Source organism: Triturus cristatus, chromosome 7 (genome assembly GCF_964204655.1).
Source record: "Triturus cristatus chromosome 7, aTriCri1.1, whole genome shotgun sequence".
Taxonomy (NCBI): Eukaryota; Metazoa; Chordata; class Amphibia; order Caudata; family Salamandridae; genus Triturus; species Triturus cristatus.
This window is the reverse complement of record NC_140590.1, coordinates 1086439554-1086459856: the sequence shown is the minus strand read 5'-3', so window position 1 is coordinate 1086459856 and position 20303 is coordinate 1086439554. Positions and strand designations below refer to the sequence as shown.

At 39.0% G+C, this 20303-nt stretch overlaps 1 protein-coding gene across 1 annotated transcript in view; it reads left to right on the top strand.

The window, feature by feature from the left end:
- LOC146811137 (uncharacterized) overlaps positions 1-20303 on the top strand; it is a 289135-nt gene that overhangs the window by 139136 nt on the left and 129696 nt on the right. The window contains exons 6-7 of the mRNA XM_085618205.1: positions 3904-3957; positions 18974-19036. Of these exons, the coding sequence (XP_085474331.1) occupies positions 3904-3957; positions 18974-19030 (111 nt within the window). The 3' untranslated portion in view covers positions 19031-19036. The remainder of the gene's footprint in view (positions 1-3903; positions 3958-18973; positions 19037-20303) is intronic.

Sequence of the window (20303 nt, the reverse complement as noted above, 5' to 3'; positions counted from 1 at the left end):
TCAGTACTGGTCTTTAGCTACAATTGTCCCAATATTCAAAAAAGGGCAGAGAGGAGATCCAAAATGCTATAGACAAATATCGCTGTTGGACTCCTCGGTAAAAATCCTAGGAAAGGCTGTCCTGGCGAGGATTTCTGCGTGGGCTAAGGGGAACAACATCCTGTCCGAGGCACAATTTGGCTTTAGGTCAGGGAGGAGTACTGAGGACAAATGCCTCAACCTCCACCTCATACTCTCTAAATACACCAGAGCAAAAGGGGGTAGTTTATTCCTTGGCTTCATGGACTTGTCCACAGCCTTTGATCTTGTTAATAGATCTAAGCTGTGGGCAATGCTCCTGAAGATGGGCCTCGATAGTTCCTTGGTACACTTTCTGGCGGAGCTCCACAAAGATCTGAGGGCCCGCATTAGAATGACCACCGACGGAAAGTGTACCGAGAGTTTCAGATCAACTAGAGGGGTCCGCCAGGGATGCATCCTGGCGCCAATGTTGTTCACGCTTTACGTGAACTCTTTGGAGGGCTACCTAACGTCTGCCACAAAGGATATCCCGAGCATGGGGGGCGCACCTGGTGATCAACAAAAATAAATCGCATACCATGTCAGTAGGATGTGGTAAGCGTAAAGAAAAAGCCTTCTTTTGCGATGGAGAGGTGATCACAAGTGTCAAAGTCTTTACATATTTGGGTGTGATTTTTGACCAAAGGGGAACTTGGACACCGCAGCTAACATCTAAAATGAACGCGGTAAGAAGTTCATATGCTGCAATCCTGGGGTTTTCTAGGAGATTGGGGGGGAAACCTATGGAGGCTATTCTGTCCGTCTACAAAGCCAAGACAGTCGCAATCGCTAGATATGGTGCAGCTGTCTGGGGTTATGTTAATTCAAAAAGCATCCAGATAGAGGAAAATAAATTTCTTCGTTCATTGTTGGGTTTACCCCAGTCAACTGCTACCCACTCAGTACATCTTGAGTTGGGGATGGGCTACATTCTAGACACAATCAATCTAGCTCCACTCTTGATGTGGATTAAGCTCTGGCTTAACCCGAACCTTAGTCTTAATCATCGGATCATCAAAGATTGTCTTGCACTAGATCACAGGAGGGATATTCAGTGGCTGTCTTATATTGAATCTACGGCAGCACTTCTGGGACGCCCTGAAATCTTTAGTAGCCCAGAAGCTCTGTGTAAAGCTGATTTGCCGTGGGTGAAGACCAATTTTTTTAGAATACGTATGGCCGAGCGCGAAGCTTATGATTTATGTAAACCCTCTGTGAGGGCTCATGTATTGATAACCCCATCCTGTGAGCTGGCTCCTTATTTAACAGTGGTAACCAATTCCTTTCATAGATGGCTTTTATCCAAATTTCGGTTTAATCAAATTTATATAGTACTGTGGGACGAGAAAGACTGGTGCAAGCTCGAGGAATCGTCTCCATGCAAATGCGATGGTTTCTCTATTCAGGATAATGCCCATTTTCTGTTCTTTTGTTCCTTTTATCATGAACCTCGTACCAGATATTTAAAATCTATTCTGAAGGAGTTGGGTTTTATCCAGTATAAGCCTGCGTTGTTATATTTACAGATGTCGCTTTCTCCTATAATCATGTACTGCACTGCTAGTTTTTTGGCCGCATCCGTCAGATGCAAGAGATCAAGGCTAAGATTGGAAGAACAGTTGAGGATAGATATTTGAATCCACGTTCATTGCAAAGCTGAGTGCAACTTGTAATGAATTTTGTGTAAATAATGCCTTTTTAACCTACTTTTTAAATTTACCAATTGTTTAATACTGTTTTATATGAATTGTATGATATTTGTTGTAGAATACTTTTATGATTTTAATTAATCGAATAAAGTGGACTTTGACTTGACTTGACACGCACATCTACATCTCGCATCTGGAGGGATAATGTGGGGTGTTGCTATCGATTATGAAAAAATTCAGAGCAGTGTCTGGCCTGTAGGTCAATAAAGAGAAAGCTGCACTGTTTCCCCTGGCTGCCCTAGGACATGCTTAACCATCCAACTTCCACTGACTGAGATCAGGTGAGAGAGATCACTTCCGCTACGTGGGGATACAGGTGGGATACACCCCAGGGGCCCTCTACTAGCTTAATATAGGTAGAGTCATTACAGGTCCAGAGGTGTCGATTCTCTTTTGGGTGCACCCCTCTATCGGTGATGTGGTTTTCCTCAGGCAACCTTTTTCCAAATGGCATATGATTGTAGCAAAATATAGGGACTTTTGGGGAGGGATCATATTGGTTCTATGGGACATCACACAGATGCCTGTCGAAACCTGTGTCAGTCACTATATATGTGAGATAATGCTGATGCCTAAATGCGGTACCAAGATAAATCACTGGTTCCCTCTCATGGGGCTGGTACTTTCTAATAGGCGAGTGGCTATCCACTGGATACAACCTGCTATGCCACTGGTTCAGAAGGGGTGGAAGACATGCATGAATGGGGTGTGGCAGAGGAGAGGCGATCACGGGTAGTACACACAGACAATATTGCTGACCAAAATTTGGATCTATGGCAGGATCTGCTAGATAGTCTGGCATAGGTGTATCTGCCAGCTGGAGCTCTGCACCTGCCTCCCAGAACCTGGGGCAGGAGGCCTTCCCTGCAGAGGACTTGGGGGAGCTGGCTTAATCGTAGGATCTCGATGGATGAGTGATACTGGGTGGGTCTTTGAGTGCCACTAATGATGCACTGGAATTTCTATGACCCCCTTTTTACCAATTACAATAAAAACATGTTTTAAAAAGGACATCACTAGGGGAAACAAATACAACTGTGTAGAGCTACATGATAAAATGTTTCAATTAGTTTCAATATTCATTAACAGTGTATCAAAGAATATCAGATTAGTCCTCAGTCAGATCGTCAGTACACTTTGGACATAATAATATTCATTTTAGCTTTGACAATGAAAAACCATTGAATACAATGGCCTTATACAATTCATGCGAGATATTGACAGAACACATTTTAAGCTACCTGGCCGATGGAGTTCATGTTGTAGTGTAAAGAATTGGTGCATTCATGAAATCAGATGCCAGTCACTGTTGTTCCACAGTGGTGGCAATAGGATTAGCCATCTATATTTATGGGAGTCTAGGCCTGGCGCAACAAGGTGATGTGAATATGCCACTCACATCAATGTAGAAGCAATGAAGCAAATTCATTAAATTCATAATGCACATGTCCGCTGAGATTTCTGCTCATGTCATATGTTTATTTGCCATTTTTCTTTATGCCAATTATCACACATGACTTTATCCTCCTGAACTGTAAACCTTATGCATGAAATGAGTGTGTGTGTGTGAGTGTGGGTGTGTGTGTGTGTGTGTGTGTGTGTGTGTGCGTGTGGGGGTGTGTGTGTGTGTGTGTGTGTGTGTGTATATACACTCAAACATTTATACTTACCTTAAGTACTTCACCTTGCGTGGCAAGGGCATGAGTGGTAAAGGCATATGCATGGTAAATATTTGTGTGGTAAAAAATACATAGTATATGCACTGTGTGCTAATTACCACAATGTAAATGCTATTTCCATGGCTGTCAGCCCAATTGCTTTGAAGTCTGTTCAACTCTTACTCACCTTCATAAAAACAGAAAATGCATGATAACTGCACTAACAATGTTTGTGAGGAGAGGAACATTGCAGCTCTATCCTGGCCTAGGCTTGGTTCCTAGTTGCACATTATCTGATACTCTCTGCATCTGTTCAATTAATGTTAAGAATGTGGCCAAATGCAAGGCATGCTTTTAAGCTTATTAGTGCACTTTTTGTGGATCGGGGAAAACTGTCAATATTCTGATGCTTATATACTTGTTAGCAGTCAAAGTGCTTTATAATCGCTTTCATTGTTTGACTTTTTGTGTTTTAGGACAACCAATTAAATGATGTAAAGGACCCAGCATTGGATCTGGCCAAGGAAGTGGTAAAAAACTCTTTACAATTAATTTGTGTTAGGGATTTTTCAGCATAGTTGATTTATATGTTTTGAATGTTTGATTTGCAAATGTTTGAAAAGTCAATCAAGAATAAATATAGGATTTTTTTATTTAAAACAGGCAAATAGGTCAATTTTCAATATATAGCACATATTCCGATATACTTCTGAAGGGTTGATGTGTTTTACCAATCAATATGGTGGAAGGTATTGCGTTAACCCTATGGCGACTGATTGAACCCAAATGTTAGGAGCTACCAATGTTATCTGCATTGGCACAATGGTAGGGGCTCAGTATCAGGGTTTTAGTTAGGCTTAACAGCTAGATGCTAGAAAAATGAATGTTTCTATTAATCAATCAATCAGGATTTGCAGAGCGCTGCTGCTTCACAATTGAGTGTCTCTAGGCACTGTTGGATAGTGCTGTCTGTTCTATTGGTTGAATATCCAAGTATTGAGGTCGTTCCTGAATTTCTGGAGTGATGATAAGGCTCTGATGTGCAATAGGAGGTCGTTCCAGGTCTTGGCCGCCAGATGGGAGAAGGAGCGGCCTCTGTTGTAGATCCAGCAGATGAGACAGGTGGTAGCCAGGGCAAGGGATCCGGATCTGAATTTCCTGGTGGGCTGGTTAAAGGTCACAGGTTGGTTGAGGTACGCTGGTCCTTCATTGTGTAATGTCTTGTATGCGTGGGTGAGTAGTTCATATTGCAATCTCTCCTATTGTTAATCCTCTATGCTAAATTTAATCAATCTTGGAAAAAGATGACAGAAGAAAAGGAAATCAATTGGATTTTTAGTAAAATAATTATCACAGACCCTTTGCTATCCATGCATAAGCCAAAAGCCTGTTATGTGTTGCTCATGATCTTCAATGGCCAACGTATTATATAGGTAGGGTTAAGTCTGCGATTTGGTCTTATTTGATTCATGGTCTGCATTCAACAATATCAACCATAAATATTTGATGCACTATTAGATTTTACAGACTCTGACTGCTCTACAGTGATCACAACTCTCACTTTGGTGAAACCTAAAGGTTTTATTGGTTGCCTATATTATTTTATGCCTATAGGCAAGCTCTTCGTATTCTCTGGTTCTCACATGTGTTTGACTTGTACATGTAAGCCAATAAACATTCATATCATCCTCACTTTAGGTGGCAATGTGTTTTAAATCAGCTACTTCATTTAATTCTTACTAAGTGGAGATGCCTGAGTGAATTAGCTATAACTGGCTTAACCTTAACTCGCCTATAAAGCAGAGATTTTAAAGACAGTGGGAATAAATGTCTTTGATCCTCATCATGTGGCTCACTGGAGATCAGAAACAGTTTTTTCGTTCATTAATTTTGTATTTTGATTGGCTATTTTTGCTTATTTAGGTGATTCTATGAATTCTAATGATCTGTATCTAGCGCAACTTTGTGTCTTAAAAATTTAACTTCTACTCTCCAAATCTTTGGGTGGCTCATTTAAATGGTTCTGTTTTTCAAATATTGGTCTTGCTTATGCATTGTATGTTGCTATAGCTGCCAGAGCTACGCTGTTAGGAAAGTTCCTTGATTTTAAAATCATTAGTGTCCTGGAACACCATTGGGACTGTAATTCTGTCCCACTGGACAGGAAACTCTACTTTCAATTCAGGGTGGGTGCCCTTCCATTGAAAACTTCTACCTGTAAGTGGGCATCTGATGATAACTCTGCTCTGTTTCCTGTTTGCAATAATGCTGACAAAACCATAGCCTATGTCTTGTTTGCCTGTCCAGCTTATGCTGGCCTGCTTCAAGAATGGATCAAGCCTCTTTGCAAGCAGCTGGGTACGTGTAGTCATAGTACTGCATTATGAAAACTTAAATCAGATTCTCACGCAGTTGCCAAATTTTTGGGTCCCATGTGGTTTCTCAGAAGAAGGCTACTTCTTCTTAGTATTCACCTGAGGCTATTTTGTATATGAGGCAGTCTGATGTTTTATGCACTTAATTGTATTTTTGCACTTTAGTGTCTTAATTCTTATTGTTGGTGATATCTGTGAGAATTATTGTACGCCTTGCAATCATGACCCTCAACACGCTTATGAATTGGTCCAATTTCTGTATCTTGTGTCTGTGTATATTTCATAGTGAAACATCTATTTATAGAATTTTTTTATATCAATTGTATTGCGTAATGGGTTTTAATGTTTAGTAATTCACATTTCGTGCTACTTTTCATTGTTTACTTTTATGGCACAAGTCTGCCATAATAATGTTATTTGACTTGACTTAAAAACACACAATTGATGTGGATGGAATACTTGCAAAATGATTCAGCCAATTGCAATCATTCAAGTCCCAATCTCGTCCATCACTTTGACCAACTATGTCATTTCAGACACAGATCATCTATGTGTCAATCAGCCTTGTTCCTGCGCCAAAGGGAATAGTCCATTCTGAATGGCCAACTGTTAACTTGTATTGGGGACATAGCCTGGTAGGTCAGATTGGACTGTCTCATTGTAGCAATAGCAAGACTAATTTGCATATGGCTAGATTCTGCCTGAGGTTGCATGGTGATCAATAGTAGATGGACTGGAAAATGCACCAAGTAACTGTCAGTGGCTGAGATTAATTGAGGCATTCCATTCTCCATTATTTCTATTTTCCTTAGATTCACTTTTTAATTAAGAGTTTCAGTACTTATACATTAAATCACAGAGACTGCTTTAATTTGCTGGTGCTTGCTTTAAAAATGTGTTTTGTTTTACAATGTTGAGTGCAAGGCCATCTGCAGAGGTGTTCACAATTTGAAAAACACATTTATTGCAGGGCTTTAAGGAGGCCTTCACCTACAACCCTCGTTCTCCTCTGTATGTTGCTGACATTATGACAGGTAGCCATGGACTTACGAGTGAAGCATTTGTAAATAGGCCTTTGAACACGTAATCTTGCCCTGCCTACATTTTTGCAATAGTCAGTTGAAAAGGCAGTGCTTTACCTCAAAAGTTCCCTTCTACTTGCAAACATCTCTCAAAATTGGATTGTAAGAATTATGAATTCTCTCTCAGTGAAGGTCAGCCTTTGGAATTCTTGTAAGTGAAAACAGGAAAGTAAATTAATAAGTGCATATTTGGTACAGTATTATTTTTAAACTATTCAAGCAGAGAGGCTGGGATCATTCTGTAAGAAGTGAGGAGGAAGAAGCATGTTGGTGTTGCACTAGGGGTAAGCATTACGAAAGCTCCCTAGCACAATAATTTTACCTATACCGTAGGGAGAAGTCCATCACTTTTTCCTTGCATTCACTAAATATTTAAAAATACAGAGCACTATTCAGTAGACCTTGGTATAGCTGTGGAATTTGGCTTTTGATGCTTATAGTAGTTTGTGCATGTGTTTTATATATGATAAGTAAGGTACAGGATAGCCAAGAGCCCTGAAGGTACCCAAACATGACCTTTTCTTGAACGAATGATGTATCTCCTAAACAAGTTCTGACTAGTCGATCCCCTAAAAAGGACTGAACAAATGTATCTCCTTCCCCAGCCATCTACATCAACTTCTTCATTCTTTCAATCAAAATATTGTGATCCACCCTGGTAAGAGCCACAAATAAATTTAGCAACATGAGCAAAGCACAATCTTCACCATCCATGAGGTCTTAGATGAGAATCTGTACATCCAACAGTTCTATCTAAGTCCCTTTGTTCAGTAAAATGTCTGACTGCCGCAACCCTCAATGAGTTCCTACCTCACTATATTTGATGTTGAAATATGTCAATTATCAATTCCATGTTATACCTCAATTCAAGTAAAACATTTCAATAAGGAGATATCTGCCTCACTCTTTAGGTACTTCACCACTGGGTAATGGTACTCCCCAGGTGCTGTAAATACCTCACCCATGGGTAATGGTAATTACTGGGTGTGGTAAATACCTCAGCCATTGTGGACATAAATTTGGCTGTTTGTCCTGAGTAACACATGATTTAAAGCATCTACAAAAATTCAAGCTTTAATCTGTGCACAGTTAACCTCATGATAATACACAAGAGAGCAGTATAAATGCATCAGTGTTATATACTACTGCACATACAATAAATAATAATCTCATAGATTGTGAACATTTACACTGTAAAAGTCACCACTCTTCAATACATATGAACTCTGACACTTGGGGCTATATTTACAGAAATTCATTTACACATGTAGATTTACTCACGTATACAATTATGCAAATAGCTAGGTGTAAATCTACACCTTTTCTGCTGGTAAACGTTTCCAAATGTAGACGTACACATTAGTACAGACCTACAAGTCTCCATCTCCTTAAGCCATAGATGTACAGGGAGGAGCTATCTAAGACTTAATTTTCAAGTGTGAAGTTAGTTCTAGTAACTTTTCACTTGTAAGCGGACACATCACCACCACCACCGGTGCCGAAAAGTCCCTATAATAAAGTATTGGGAAAAGTAATAACTAGCAATTATTCAAAAAAAAAAAATATATTAAAAACAAGTTTTAATGAAAAATAAAAATGTTAATTAAATAAATAACTATTGTTAATCTTGAACTAATAAAATAAAATGTTATAACAAACTAACTGTTCATAAAATAATTAAATCATTAAAATATATTATTTAATTTATACATTTTTTCCAGTGTCATTATCATTTTAAAAATTGTATTATTATTTAGTAAAATATAAGTATATATGTTTTGAATGAATTTAAAATAATTCTATTTTTGTAGCAAAAGTTTAAACATTTATGTTAAAGTGCCTTATTTTTTGGTTATGAATAAAATGTATGCATTTAAATGTAAAATAACCATTTAACAGTAAATTCAATTGCATATATCTACATTAAAAATCAAAATAATGTAATTATTTACTTTATTTACAATAGGGTGTTTTTTAAGTCCCTGTCACCATTAAATTGAAAGGCAATATGTTGCAGTACATGTGAGTGGTTCTAGACTTACTCCAAGAATGGACTGGAAAACATTTTTACAACTGCTTTGTTGTCTTTGAGACTGTGGTTAATTTAGAAGTGTAGTTTGTGAATAGTAATGGTCTTACACTTTTGTGAGTGCTTGTTTGTACAAGTATGGCCCTTCATAAATCCCTGCTATTTTGTTGTGGGTATTCACTATTGTCCAGTAATACTCTCTGTTCCCTCTCACATTGTTGTCTAAATAGTAAACTTGCTCATATGGAGATCTCCACATTTAAAAGGTAGTAGAGGTGGTGGTGAAGATTTCCACCTGACGGCACTGAGAATCAGCGAGGAGGAACTAAAAGAAATTAAGAAACTAGAGGAAGAGATTGGGGGAGAAACCACCATAGTAGATGCTAAAGCATTGTTAGAAGCTATAGAGAAAACCTTGATAGACTTCAAGACTCACACAGTAAATTTGAAAACGTCCAAAGTGGTGAAAGATATAAAAAACTTTAAATTGGAGTGGGTATATCCTTACTTGAAGGAAGATTTTTTCAAGAATAACAATCCTAGTAGCCTAAATCTACCATTTCGAGGGAGAGCACGTACTAAATTTGTTACCTTTTCAGAATCCTCCTCAGATTCCGATCTGAGGGCAGGACCATTCTTTCAACCATATTCGACATACCAACCATACTATCAGTATCCAAGAGTAAATAATAACCCCCCCCTTTTTTAGACAGAGGAGGGAACAGGGGACGAGGATACAGAGGAGGATGGCGTACACCCATGCAACAGAATCAGGAACAAGGGTTATTCAGGACACGGCACAGGGTGTAGAGGCGTTAGAGCACATTGATGTGAGTGATAATCATACTAATATGCAGTTGATGCCAGTATATAATTAATCCAAACACTCCTTATCTGATGTGGCATTGAGAATACTTCAAAAAGGTTTATCCTTTGTTCCCACGGTAGTACAGAATCCCGTTGATACTAAAACCGAGTTGCTACAATTTTTACGGAAAATCAGATTGAAGATTTTCTACGCTGATTATAATGATGCCCATGAATTTAACATTAGTGGGTTAAAGAAAAAATCTTCTCTTTGTCCCCAACGTATGGCTATGCCAGATGAAGCGCGAAATAGATCAACTTAATACTAAGCATATTACATTTAGATCTAATTTCTCTAAACAGGAACAATTGGCCTTAAAGGCATTGTCCTGTAATCCCCTCACCATTATCAAACAAGATGATAAGGGTGGGGGGATAGTGCTATGGGATACTAAGATATATGACGAGGAAATTATATGTCAATTAAGTAATGTGGAACATAATTGTTCAATTACAGAGAACCCTACAGCGAGACTAAGAGCACAGATACTGCATCTCACAACAGAGGCTATGGCGTCAGGATTTCTCAGTAAGAAAGAATATGAATATCTGAATTCCACTGATCAGAAGACCCCGAATATATATGTACTCCCCAAAGTGCATAAAAATGCATCCCAACCGCCTGGCAGGCCGATTATTGCAGCCTGTGGATCTATTTTAGAGCCATTGGCAAAATATATTGATGTTTTCTTAAAGCCCTTTGTAACAGAAACAAGAGCATATATTCGAGAGACGATGGATCTTATTTCCAAGATAGAACTCTCGATGTTTGATGGATCCCAACAATTGTTGGTATCCTTCGACATCGAGAGTCTATATACTAACATAGCCCAAGACGAAGCACTGATGGTCATGACCTCGGTGCTTGACCAGAGACCAAGGCCCCATCATGTACCGACAGATTTCTTGATTTCTTTGGCCCGTATTTGTTTGAAAAATAAGTTTTTTGCTTTTAAAAATGATTTGTTTCTGCATGTTAAAGGTGTAGGGATGGGTTGTTGTTTAGCCCCTGAAATTGCCAATTTAGTGATGGATTATTTTGAAATGAAATACATCTTCCATGAAGCGACCCCATTCAAAGATCACATTCTGGAATGGGTTCGCTTCATCGATGATGTATTCATGATATGGAAGGGGTCACAAGAGGAACTAGATCAATTTCATCTTTGGCTGAATGCCCGTACAAAGGATTTGAAATTCACTATGACATCTAGCAATAAACGTATTAATTTCTTGGATGTTTGGATTATGGATAAGGATGGTAGGTTGGAGGTCGACCTATATACTAAGTCGACTGATCGAAATACCCTGTTGGAGTACACGTCAGGACATCCACGGAATCTCAAGGACTATTTGCCCTACGAGCAGTTTTTGAGAGTCCGTCGAAACTGCACTGATAAAAATGATTACTTTAAAAATGCAAAGACTCTCCAAAATAAACTGATCATTAGAGGATACCCTAGGAAGCTGGTAAGAGCAGGACTCAAAAGAGCCTGGTATACCCCTAGGGAAAGTTTACTTACCCCCAAAAACAAACAAGAGTCTGAACAACTGATATGTGTACTCACGTTCAACCCTAAGGCGAATAAGGTAAAACAAATTATTTTGAAGAATATGAGGCTACTCGAACATCTGAACATACCTAAGCCTTTGTTCGCCTTTCGTAGAGGGAGAAACTTGAGAAATGATCTGGTGAAGGCAACACGTGAGCCCCCACCACCTGGCATGGAATGTTAGGCTTACTGGCCATAATAGGGCATTTTCGGTGTAATGGGTGTGCAGCATGCCCACATACTGAAGACTCTAAATATGTGGAAATTAAAAACAGACAACATGCTCAGTTGTGTTTTTCCAACTGTAACACAAAAAACGTGGTGTATTCAGTTACATGCCCATGCAAAAAAACGTATATTGGGCAGACTACACAAGCTATCAAGATGCGGATTTTACAACATAAATACTGCATACGTTGTAAGACCATAGGGGCTCCTATGGTACAACATTATTTGGATGTGGTTCACGATGAGAGTGACTTTAAATGGTCTGTCCTTGTGGTGGTGAAGGCACCCAATAAAATAACTCTGCAAAATCAGTTGAACCGTTTAGAGGCATGGATGATAGAGAGATATCAGACCTCTACACTGGGATTCAATGATCGTGATGAGATTTGGGCATTAATTTGAGGATGTGCGTATTAAAGTATTATTGTGTATTGTATATAGGCCAATTAAGAAGGGAATGAGAGTGAATCTGTCGAACTGAGGAGATGCTATACTGTATGAATTTCCGAGATGCCTTCTGTGGTATATGCTTTAGTCATCTAGCATCATGGTTGTCATGAAGTGTACTGTTTTTGTATAACTGTAATTTTGATACTATATATATAATATGAATGTCTTAACATGTTTGTGTTCTTCATGTCCTCCGTGTGGTTGAGATAGTCCGATGGTTTGGGTCTGCCCAGATACCCTTCCGGAGATGTAAGTCCATTGATTCTATCATGTGTACATTCCTGATGAGAATGTTATGTGTGGTGGCTGAGCGAGGTCCTCCCCTGTGACATTTTGACCTGGGGTAGGTTTTGATTATTAATTTGTGTAGGTCTTAATTGTTTAAAAAAATGTTTTTCACTTATTCTTCGGTGATCTTGTGTTTTTTGATAAATGCAGGTTTGTGCGAGGTTAGTTATCTGCCTCGACTGGTCGGTTTGTTTGGATATACGCGTAGATAGACACACAGTCCCATTTCCATGTCTATGATTTGGAAACATGACCCCGGACGCCCTGGGAAGGAGGTTACTTAAGACGCATTAGTTAGATGGCGGCGGAAACGGGTGCGGAAGAGGAAGAGAGGTGATAGACTCCCGAGAGACTAACTGTGAAGTAAGTGAGGATTGAACGAGAGCCGGTTGATACGTATTTCTAGTCCCACTCTGGAGTATATGCAAGGTTTTTAGATGTATTGCGCGGGGGGTTTATTTGTATCTTATGTGTCTCCTTTATGTAGGCGACGTTGATTATTTCCCGAGACGTACGCGATATAGATTGGTGCGCAGGTTACTGAATTTCCAAGGAAGGAACGCCAGCGCCCGCGCTGGGAGGTAAGCGCCTAGATATACCACCATGTTGTACTGTTCCGTGGTGACTGGAGAGGTGGCTGATAATAGAATTGTCTGATTTTGTAGGTGCTGTGCGCCCAACCTGCAGAGAAAGTTTTGGATTGCTGCATATTGTGCACTTTGTGATTTAGACACTGCATACCGTGTAATTTGTGGTCTAGTCATTGACAATAGATATGTAAGTCTTATTGAGTTTGGTTTCACTGTCACTTGGGCACTATTGGTTTTGGTTTTAGGGTCTTCTTTGCTTGATTTATTTATTTATATTCCTCCCGCTCTTTACACTGTCCTACGCTTTTTAAACCACTTGTGCGGGTTCTAAGAGAGGGTCGGTACCCTTGTTGGAGGTCCTCTGCTGGATATAACAATTATTATTGTCGCTGAGTATCGTACCACTTTGGAATAAGGAGAAGGACGGGCACAGGTGTTTTGCGCATTTTTGGTGAAGGTTGTCTGGGCAGTATCCATCCGCCATTCAGCTGGCTCCGCAAACGCTTGAGGACTGAAGTAATTTTTGGTATTTTGTTGTTTTATTTTTGTACAGTAATGTATTGACCCTGTCCTGAGGAGGCCTAAGGAATTGTAAGGCTGAAACGTGGTCACGTAGACACTGCTATGGAGGAGTCGATGGAACTATAGTATCGGTTTTGAATTTCAGGATGTCACACTAAAATGAGAAATACTATTTGATTGATTGTTTGTGTGTCATCTGGACTACCTCTGAGTGGTCCGTCTAGAACTGTAAGGAGGACACCATTGTAAATAATTTTTGTAGGGTTATTATATTATACATTCATGTCTTTATGATTTTGTATATAAATGTTGTGATATGTCATTTTTATGCTTTTGCCTTTCTTGGACTAGGAACCGTCATTAATGTAGATTATATATAAAACGTGTATTGATTTAATTCATCAAGAAGTAATTATTTGAAGAGAGGGTAATTAAATGTACTCTACTCTGAATTTATTGTGTATCTTTTCCTTTATACCATTATTTACTGTATAAAATAACAAACTAACTGTTCATAAAATAATTAAATCATTAAAATATATTATTTAATTTATACATTTTTTCCAGTGTCATTATCATTTTAAAAATTGTATTATTATTTAGTAAAATATAAGTATATATGTTTTGAATGAATTTAAAATAATTCTACTTTTGTAGCAAAAAATTAAACATTTATGTTAAAGTGCCTTATTTTTTAGTTATAAATAAAATGTATGCATTTAAATGTAAAATAACCATTTAATAGTAAATTCAATTGCATATATCTACATTAAAAGTCAAAATAATGTAATTATTTACATTATTTACAATAGGGTGTTTTTTAAGTCCCTGTCACCATTATATTGAAAGGCAATATGTTGCAGTACATGTGAGTGGTTCTTGACTCACTCCAAGGATGGACTGGAAAACATTTTTACAACTGCTTTGTTGTCTTTGAGACTGTGGTTAATTTAGAAGTGTAGTTTGTGAATAGTAATGGTCTTACACTTTTGTGAGTGCTTGTTTGTACAAGTATGTCCCTCCATAAATCCCTGCTATTTTGTTGTGGGTATTCACTATTGTCCAGTAATACTCTCTGTTCCCTCTCACATTGTTGTCTAAATAGTAAACTTGCTCATGTGGAGATCTCCACATTTAAAAGGTAGTAGAGGTGGTGGTGAAGATTTCCACCTGTAGGATTGTGAGGTGCATTTTTAAGTAAATAAGTAGTACAACTGTAGTAATATTTTACATACTACTATATGCAGTTCGTAAATCAGGCTTTTCAAATGTTTTAATTTGAAAGACCAGTTATGTTTGAAACGCGGAGGCAGAAACAGCATAGTAGGGAGGGCTGGCGCATGACACATAAGACAAGATACAGGACAATGCATTGCTGTTGAAAATTCTACCCAAAAACCAGAGATTCAGGCCTGAGAAATGAGCTATTTAAATAATACTACCCTAAACCACTCTAGTATGATACTAGAGTGGGGTATTGGGAGAGACATTGGAAGCGGTGTCATCACCAGCAGGTTGTATATGGATTAGAGGTTTCTACTTTAAATATTCTGATCAATTGTGCTGCATTGCGATGGGCATTGTCATGGACTCACCGCACAAAGTACTCTAACTGGCACAGGCATCAAGGAAGGCTATTATGATTTCTTAATTGTGATTATTAAGGAATCACAAAAGCCTATGCATGTAGGAATCGCTATGAAATTAGCAAATCCTAAACATTACTTAATTGCGACTCGCAAATTGCGACTCGCAATGAAGGAATGGATTCCTATTCATGGAACCAAATAGGTACTCGCAAATCGCGCATGTAATTTGAAGGGTGCAATGGTGCCAAAAGGACACCCTGTTGCACCCCTAAAATTGGATTGTGCACCCATGTAGAGCACACACATGCCCCAAGGGCATGTGTGTGTGTAACATGTAACTTTGAAAAATGCACTTTAGTGCATTTTTCAAAGTTTTACGGTAATTTGCGACCCCAAATAGTGAAATAGCTATTTTATATTGCTTATTGAATTGCATTTAAGGAATCGCAATTAGGCCCTACGTACTCACATTCAGGCACCACTACTACTGACCAAGGGAATCAAACAAAAGGGCCCTGTCATTGAGAATTGAGGCCAGCTCCAACAACTGCAAAGAAGTATTACCAATCCTTAAAGGATTCTTAAACCCTGCAGCCACAACCTACACAACTACCTCCTCCGAAGACCTCTGCAACAACCTCTCTCACTTCTACTGCAACAAAATAGCAATCTACAGCAATGCTGATCCAGAGCCCCATCCATAGGATCTCATCAGCCAGATGTCCACCACCAACAACAAGGCCAAACATCTAACCAAATGGAGCCCAACGAAGACACAACCTCAATCATGAAGTGAATCCACTCACGGTGCTGCACAGACCCATACCCCCACTACATCTATGTACTAGGAGAAACCACAATCAGCCATTCACTCACATCCATTATCAGCTCTTCCATCAAAACCTCAACTTTCCTGGAGAGCTAGAAACATGCAAAAACCAAATTGTCCTTTCTTCCAAACTCAATATTAGAATCAAACATAATTCTTTTTGGGAGCATTAAATAAATGAGTGGACATCGCTCAAATTCTCTTTGAACCGTTGTATATATGAGGCTAGAAGGGTCCAGTGCCTCAAGCTTATCTCCCCCACCTATTGTTGACAAATATTGGCAACATCGTCCAGGACCAGGACCTCTGGACCTTCTCTTACACTTACGACCATAATAGTATATACAAAGCCATCCAGTGATCCCATGGAGCATCTGATGATGAAGGATTCACTGGCAGTACCCGCTGTTGTCGGGTGTCACGCCTTAATCATCATTGGCTTGGGGCTCAAAGGGCTGAGGGGTCTCTATCCTTTTCCTCGAGTGCTGGCATGCCTTGGAGATGAGGTGCTATACAAAAGCTACAGGGCAATAGGGTATCCCACATGAAAATAATTTTCCTATCCTCAGATTGCATGCTATCTCAAAAAGACACTTCTATATTCCTAAAACTATGAATGAAAAACTGACCTTGAATTAAAACTAGTGATTGTTTCTCTTTTATTCCTTTCTTGTAAATGAGCCTCTCTTACTCTCCAGTCTCTGTATGCTTTGCTCTGTCTGAGTGTGGCCTACTCTACACTGCATGGCTTTCTGCCTACTCCCTATTATTGTACTATCCACCCTCACCTCACAGAAAATAACCTGCTTCTTTGAATACATATATCCACTGATCCAACTGCCATTAGCATGAACTCGCATACTCCCATAAATTATTACATCCAACTCCTATTAATGTACTCTACCACAAAGAAACTTGTGTCAACCCATAAAAGGGTGTCCTTGATTGCATAAGGCTAATCCCAATAACCAAACATGGCCAAACACTGACCATTGAATTAACCTGTAATCTTGTGATGCACAGTAGCTTACCCATTGTGAATAGTTTCAGTGCCTCGTCAGGGGTGGTAAGTGTTAGATATATTAAATTAAAATGCAATAAAGTCACCTTCAGATAAACACATTATAAAACCATGTGTAGTAAATTTTCAGGGCTCATAGTTATGTACATTTATTGTCTTCGGGCACTCTATGTCTCTTGTCACCATGGCACTGCAGAAAGTAATATTTCACACAGTTAACACTGGTCTATTTGAAGAAGTTCACAGGGGATTCAGCAAGTTTTCTGAAGGCAGGCCTTGGCTTGTTGGTCCCTCATACAACACAGACTGCCTTTCACTTCTTCGCACCGCACACCACTGAGAACAGGCATGTCTGTAACCCATTATAGAGACAGGGATTGTATCTCTGCCAATGCACACAAATTACTTGTTTTTATATAACATACTTTGCCTATTTCGAAGCACTATAAAAACATGGCAGTAGTACATATTCCATGTTATTCTGTTTTAGCAACATCAGAAGGATGTTTGGCAGATTTGAACTCTTGACTCCTAACACTCCTCATAGTAAGTGGCGAGCATTCTGTAGCTAGATGTAGTACTCACCACGCACAGCCCACTTCATCTTAAGATGGTGCAACAAAACTGTTACAGTTTACTTTCAAGCACCTATTTGTTCCATAGAAATTGTAGTTGACATGTTGGAAGTGAACAATTGTGGCTGCTTTGATTAAATATGTTTTTACGGCAACAGAAAAAAGAGATCTGGTAAAATAACTTAAAACCTGGTTTTAATCCTAGCTTTGGAACATGCGCATAACCTCATCTTTTTCTCCCTGCACCTCAGGTCGTAAATAAGCGAAACTGAAAGAGGAAAATATCTGCACAGTATATTTCATAGTGCCTCCTCTTTCAATTAAATGAAGTGTTCCTCAATCCATCTGAACTGCTCAACACACTTTTCTATCTGCAGGACCTTGCAGTTGAGACCGTTAAATGTGTTAAGTATTCCAACTTCTAGGTCTCACGCACAGACAACTTTTAGCAATCTGTCGAAGACCAATTGTAGACAATAGCAGAACCTATAGTGCATTTGTGTCAGATATTGGTTGGCTTTCTTCTCAATCTAATTTGCTTGATTCTTATTTGATGGCTCTCCTATCTTTTCTTGTGTTTATCTATTTCATGGAACACAGCTTTTTATCATCCTTTTGATTGGCTGTCTTGCATTTTTTATTCTTTTTGTTTATGCAAAACAGAATTGTCAAAAAGCACAGACAAAGAAATAAAATAGGGTAACACAATTGTAAGGCACAACCAATTACCTTTGTCAATGCTTGTTCTAACTAATAAGAGAGTCAAAACGTGACAGAAACAATCACAGCCTTAATGGCTAAGGTCACCTTTTGCATCCTGTATGGGGCTGTCTACTTTTAGGACACGAAGTGGACTTGCAAGTTGTGCAGTCCTGTGACAGAGAAGAGTCCACATTCTCAAGCTTGAAGCACAATCATATCAAGGGGTGACTTGTTGCAACTTTAAGCTATACATTAATACTTTGGGCCTTATTTACAAGCCCCTTGTGCCACTTTTGCGTCACTTTTTAACCAAAACAAACGTTCAAATCTATTTGAAAACATTATTTAACATGTCTTATTTGTAGTGTACTTACAGAAATACAGAGAAAAAAACATTGGTGTTATTTGACTGAAACATATTATACTAAGAGTCACCAAAGTATGTTGCCAATTTTAGCTGCTATTGTCAAGTAGGATTTCCTTCCCTTTCGAATTTTATACATTCCAGCACTTGGTTTGATAAGAAAGAGCAAAAGTGTTGCTCATGTGGCTATTGTCCTGAAACATTGGGCCACTCGACTTGAATCTGTCCTGGCCTATTAGCTGCCAGGAGGTAATATCAAAGGTTGATTTTTAATGGTGCAATTAGAAATGATGCCCTTTTACATGGAAGTGTTATGTACAATAACCACTTCTGCTGGGAGGCCTTTGGAAATCCATTTACTTGTGCGTATTGAAAAACATGTACAGATAAAGAAATGTGAAGGGATTATCTTTTTAATGTATGAATCTTTGTCTTAGAGGATGGATATATGTAACATTTTCTTTTCTTTGTTTATTTTACAGGCTAAAGAACCTCGTCTCAAACATGTTCTTGACAAAGCAGGTTTATGGAAGTGCTGACTGAGCGTAAGTCATATGCTTGCCTTAAAAATAATGGCATTGGCTACCCTGAACATTTAGGGGATTCTGATGTTCCTGTTGTACACATTTCAATAATTTCCACATATTTTATTCAGAATTGATAGTGTTGTCTTTAAATATTAGCTACTAAATCCCTGCATTCCTGGCTGAATGCAGTGATGCCTCAGCTGCCACCAATCGCCTCAGAAGCTCGTGATTGCCAAGGTGTCTTAGTGCCAGTGAGTGCTATTACTGATGAGAAGACAGGGAGGCAATACTTAGACCTCAGAAGCAAAGAGACAAGTCTTTAAGGATTTTCTTAACAATGGCCTACTTGTTTGATACCTTAATGTGAATGGCATGGCATTCCACAGTTTAGTGGCCATGTGGGGAAAACTTTTGCCTTCCCACATTGTCATCTTGGCCCTGGGGATAACCACAAATCGAACAGTGGATGATGTAAAATTGAGTCGAATGCATGCCACCTAATTGCCTTCCAAAAGTCGGTAGGGCCAAAACAGTGGAGGGCCTTGAGGACAATGCACAAGGTGTTAAATTTAACCCTAGCCTGGACTGGTAGCTAATGCAAGTCCCTGATGCTCTTTGATATGGGACTAAATTTAGGGACTTTTAGTAGCATGCGGGCTACCAAATTCTGCATAGATTGAAGCTTTAACTGCATACGCTTTTATGCTCCCAAAAAGAAAGCATTACAACAGTCTATCTTTGATAGAACCACAGTAACAATTACTGTTTTTTGAAGGTTTAGTGGGAGGAAATGGAAGATCTCAAGGTGTAGAAACATGAAGATGTTGAGGGATTAATCTGATCTGAAAAGAACAGTTGATCATTTAGCGTGACTCTCAAATGTTTTACTTTCCGAACAGGGTATGGGCACGGTCCACCGATGGCTGTCCACCATGAGTTGTTCCAAAAAGAAGTATCATTTCCAGAAAGTAAGACTTCGGTTTTCTCGGTATTCACCTTAAGACAGTTTTCCTGCATCCATCTGGTGATGTGTGCCATGCAGTTGTTAAACTCCTTGGCCACACCATCTGACTCAGATGAAAAGAACACTAGTATTTGTGTATCATCTGTGTAGGAAATCGCTGAAAAACCATTTGATCGAATGAGTTGCACCAATGTAGTGACTAAGGTGTTAAACAGAATTGGGGATAAGGATAATCCCTGGGGCACGCCACAGGGGAGAACAAACAAGTTTGATGTATGTCCTCCTAGCAACACCGTCTGCTCTCTATTTGACAGAAACAAA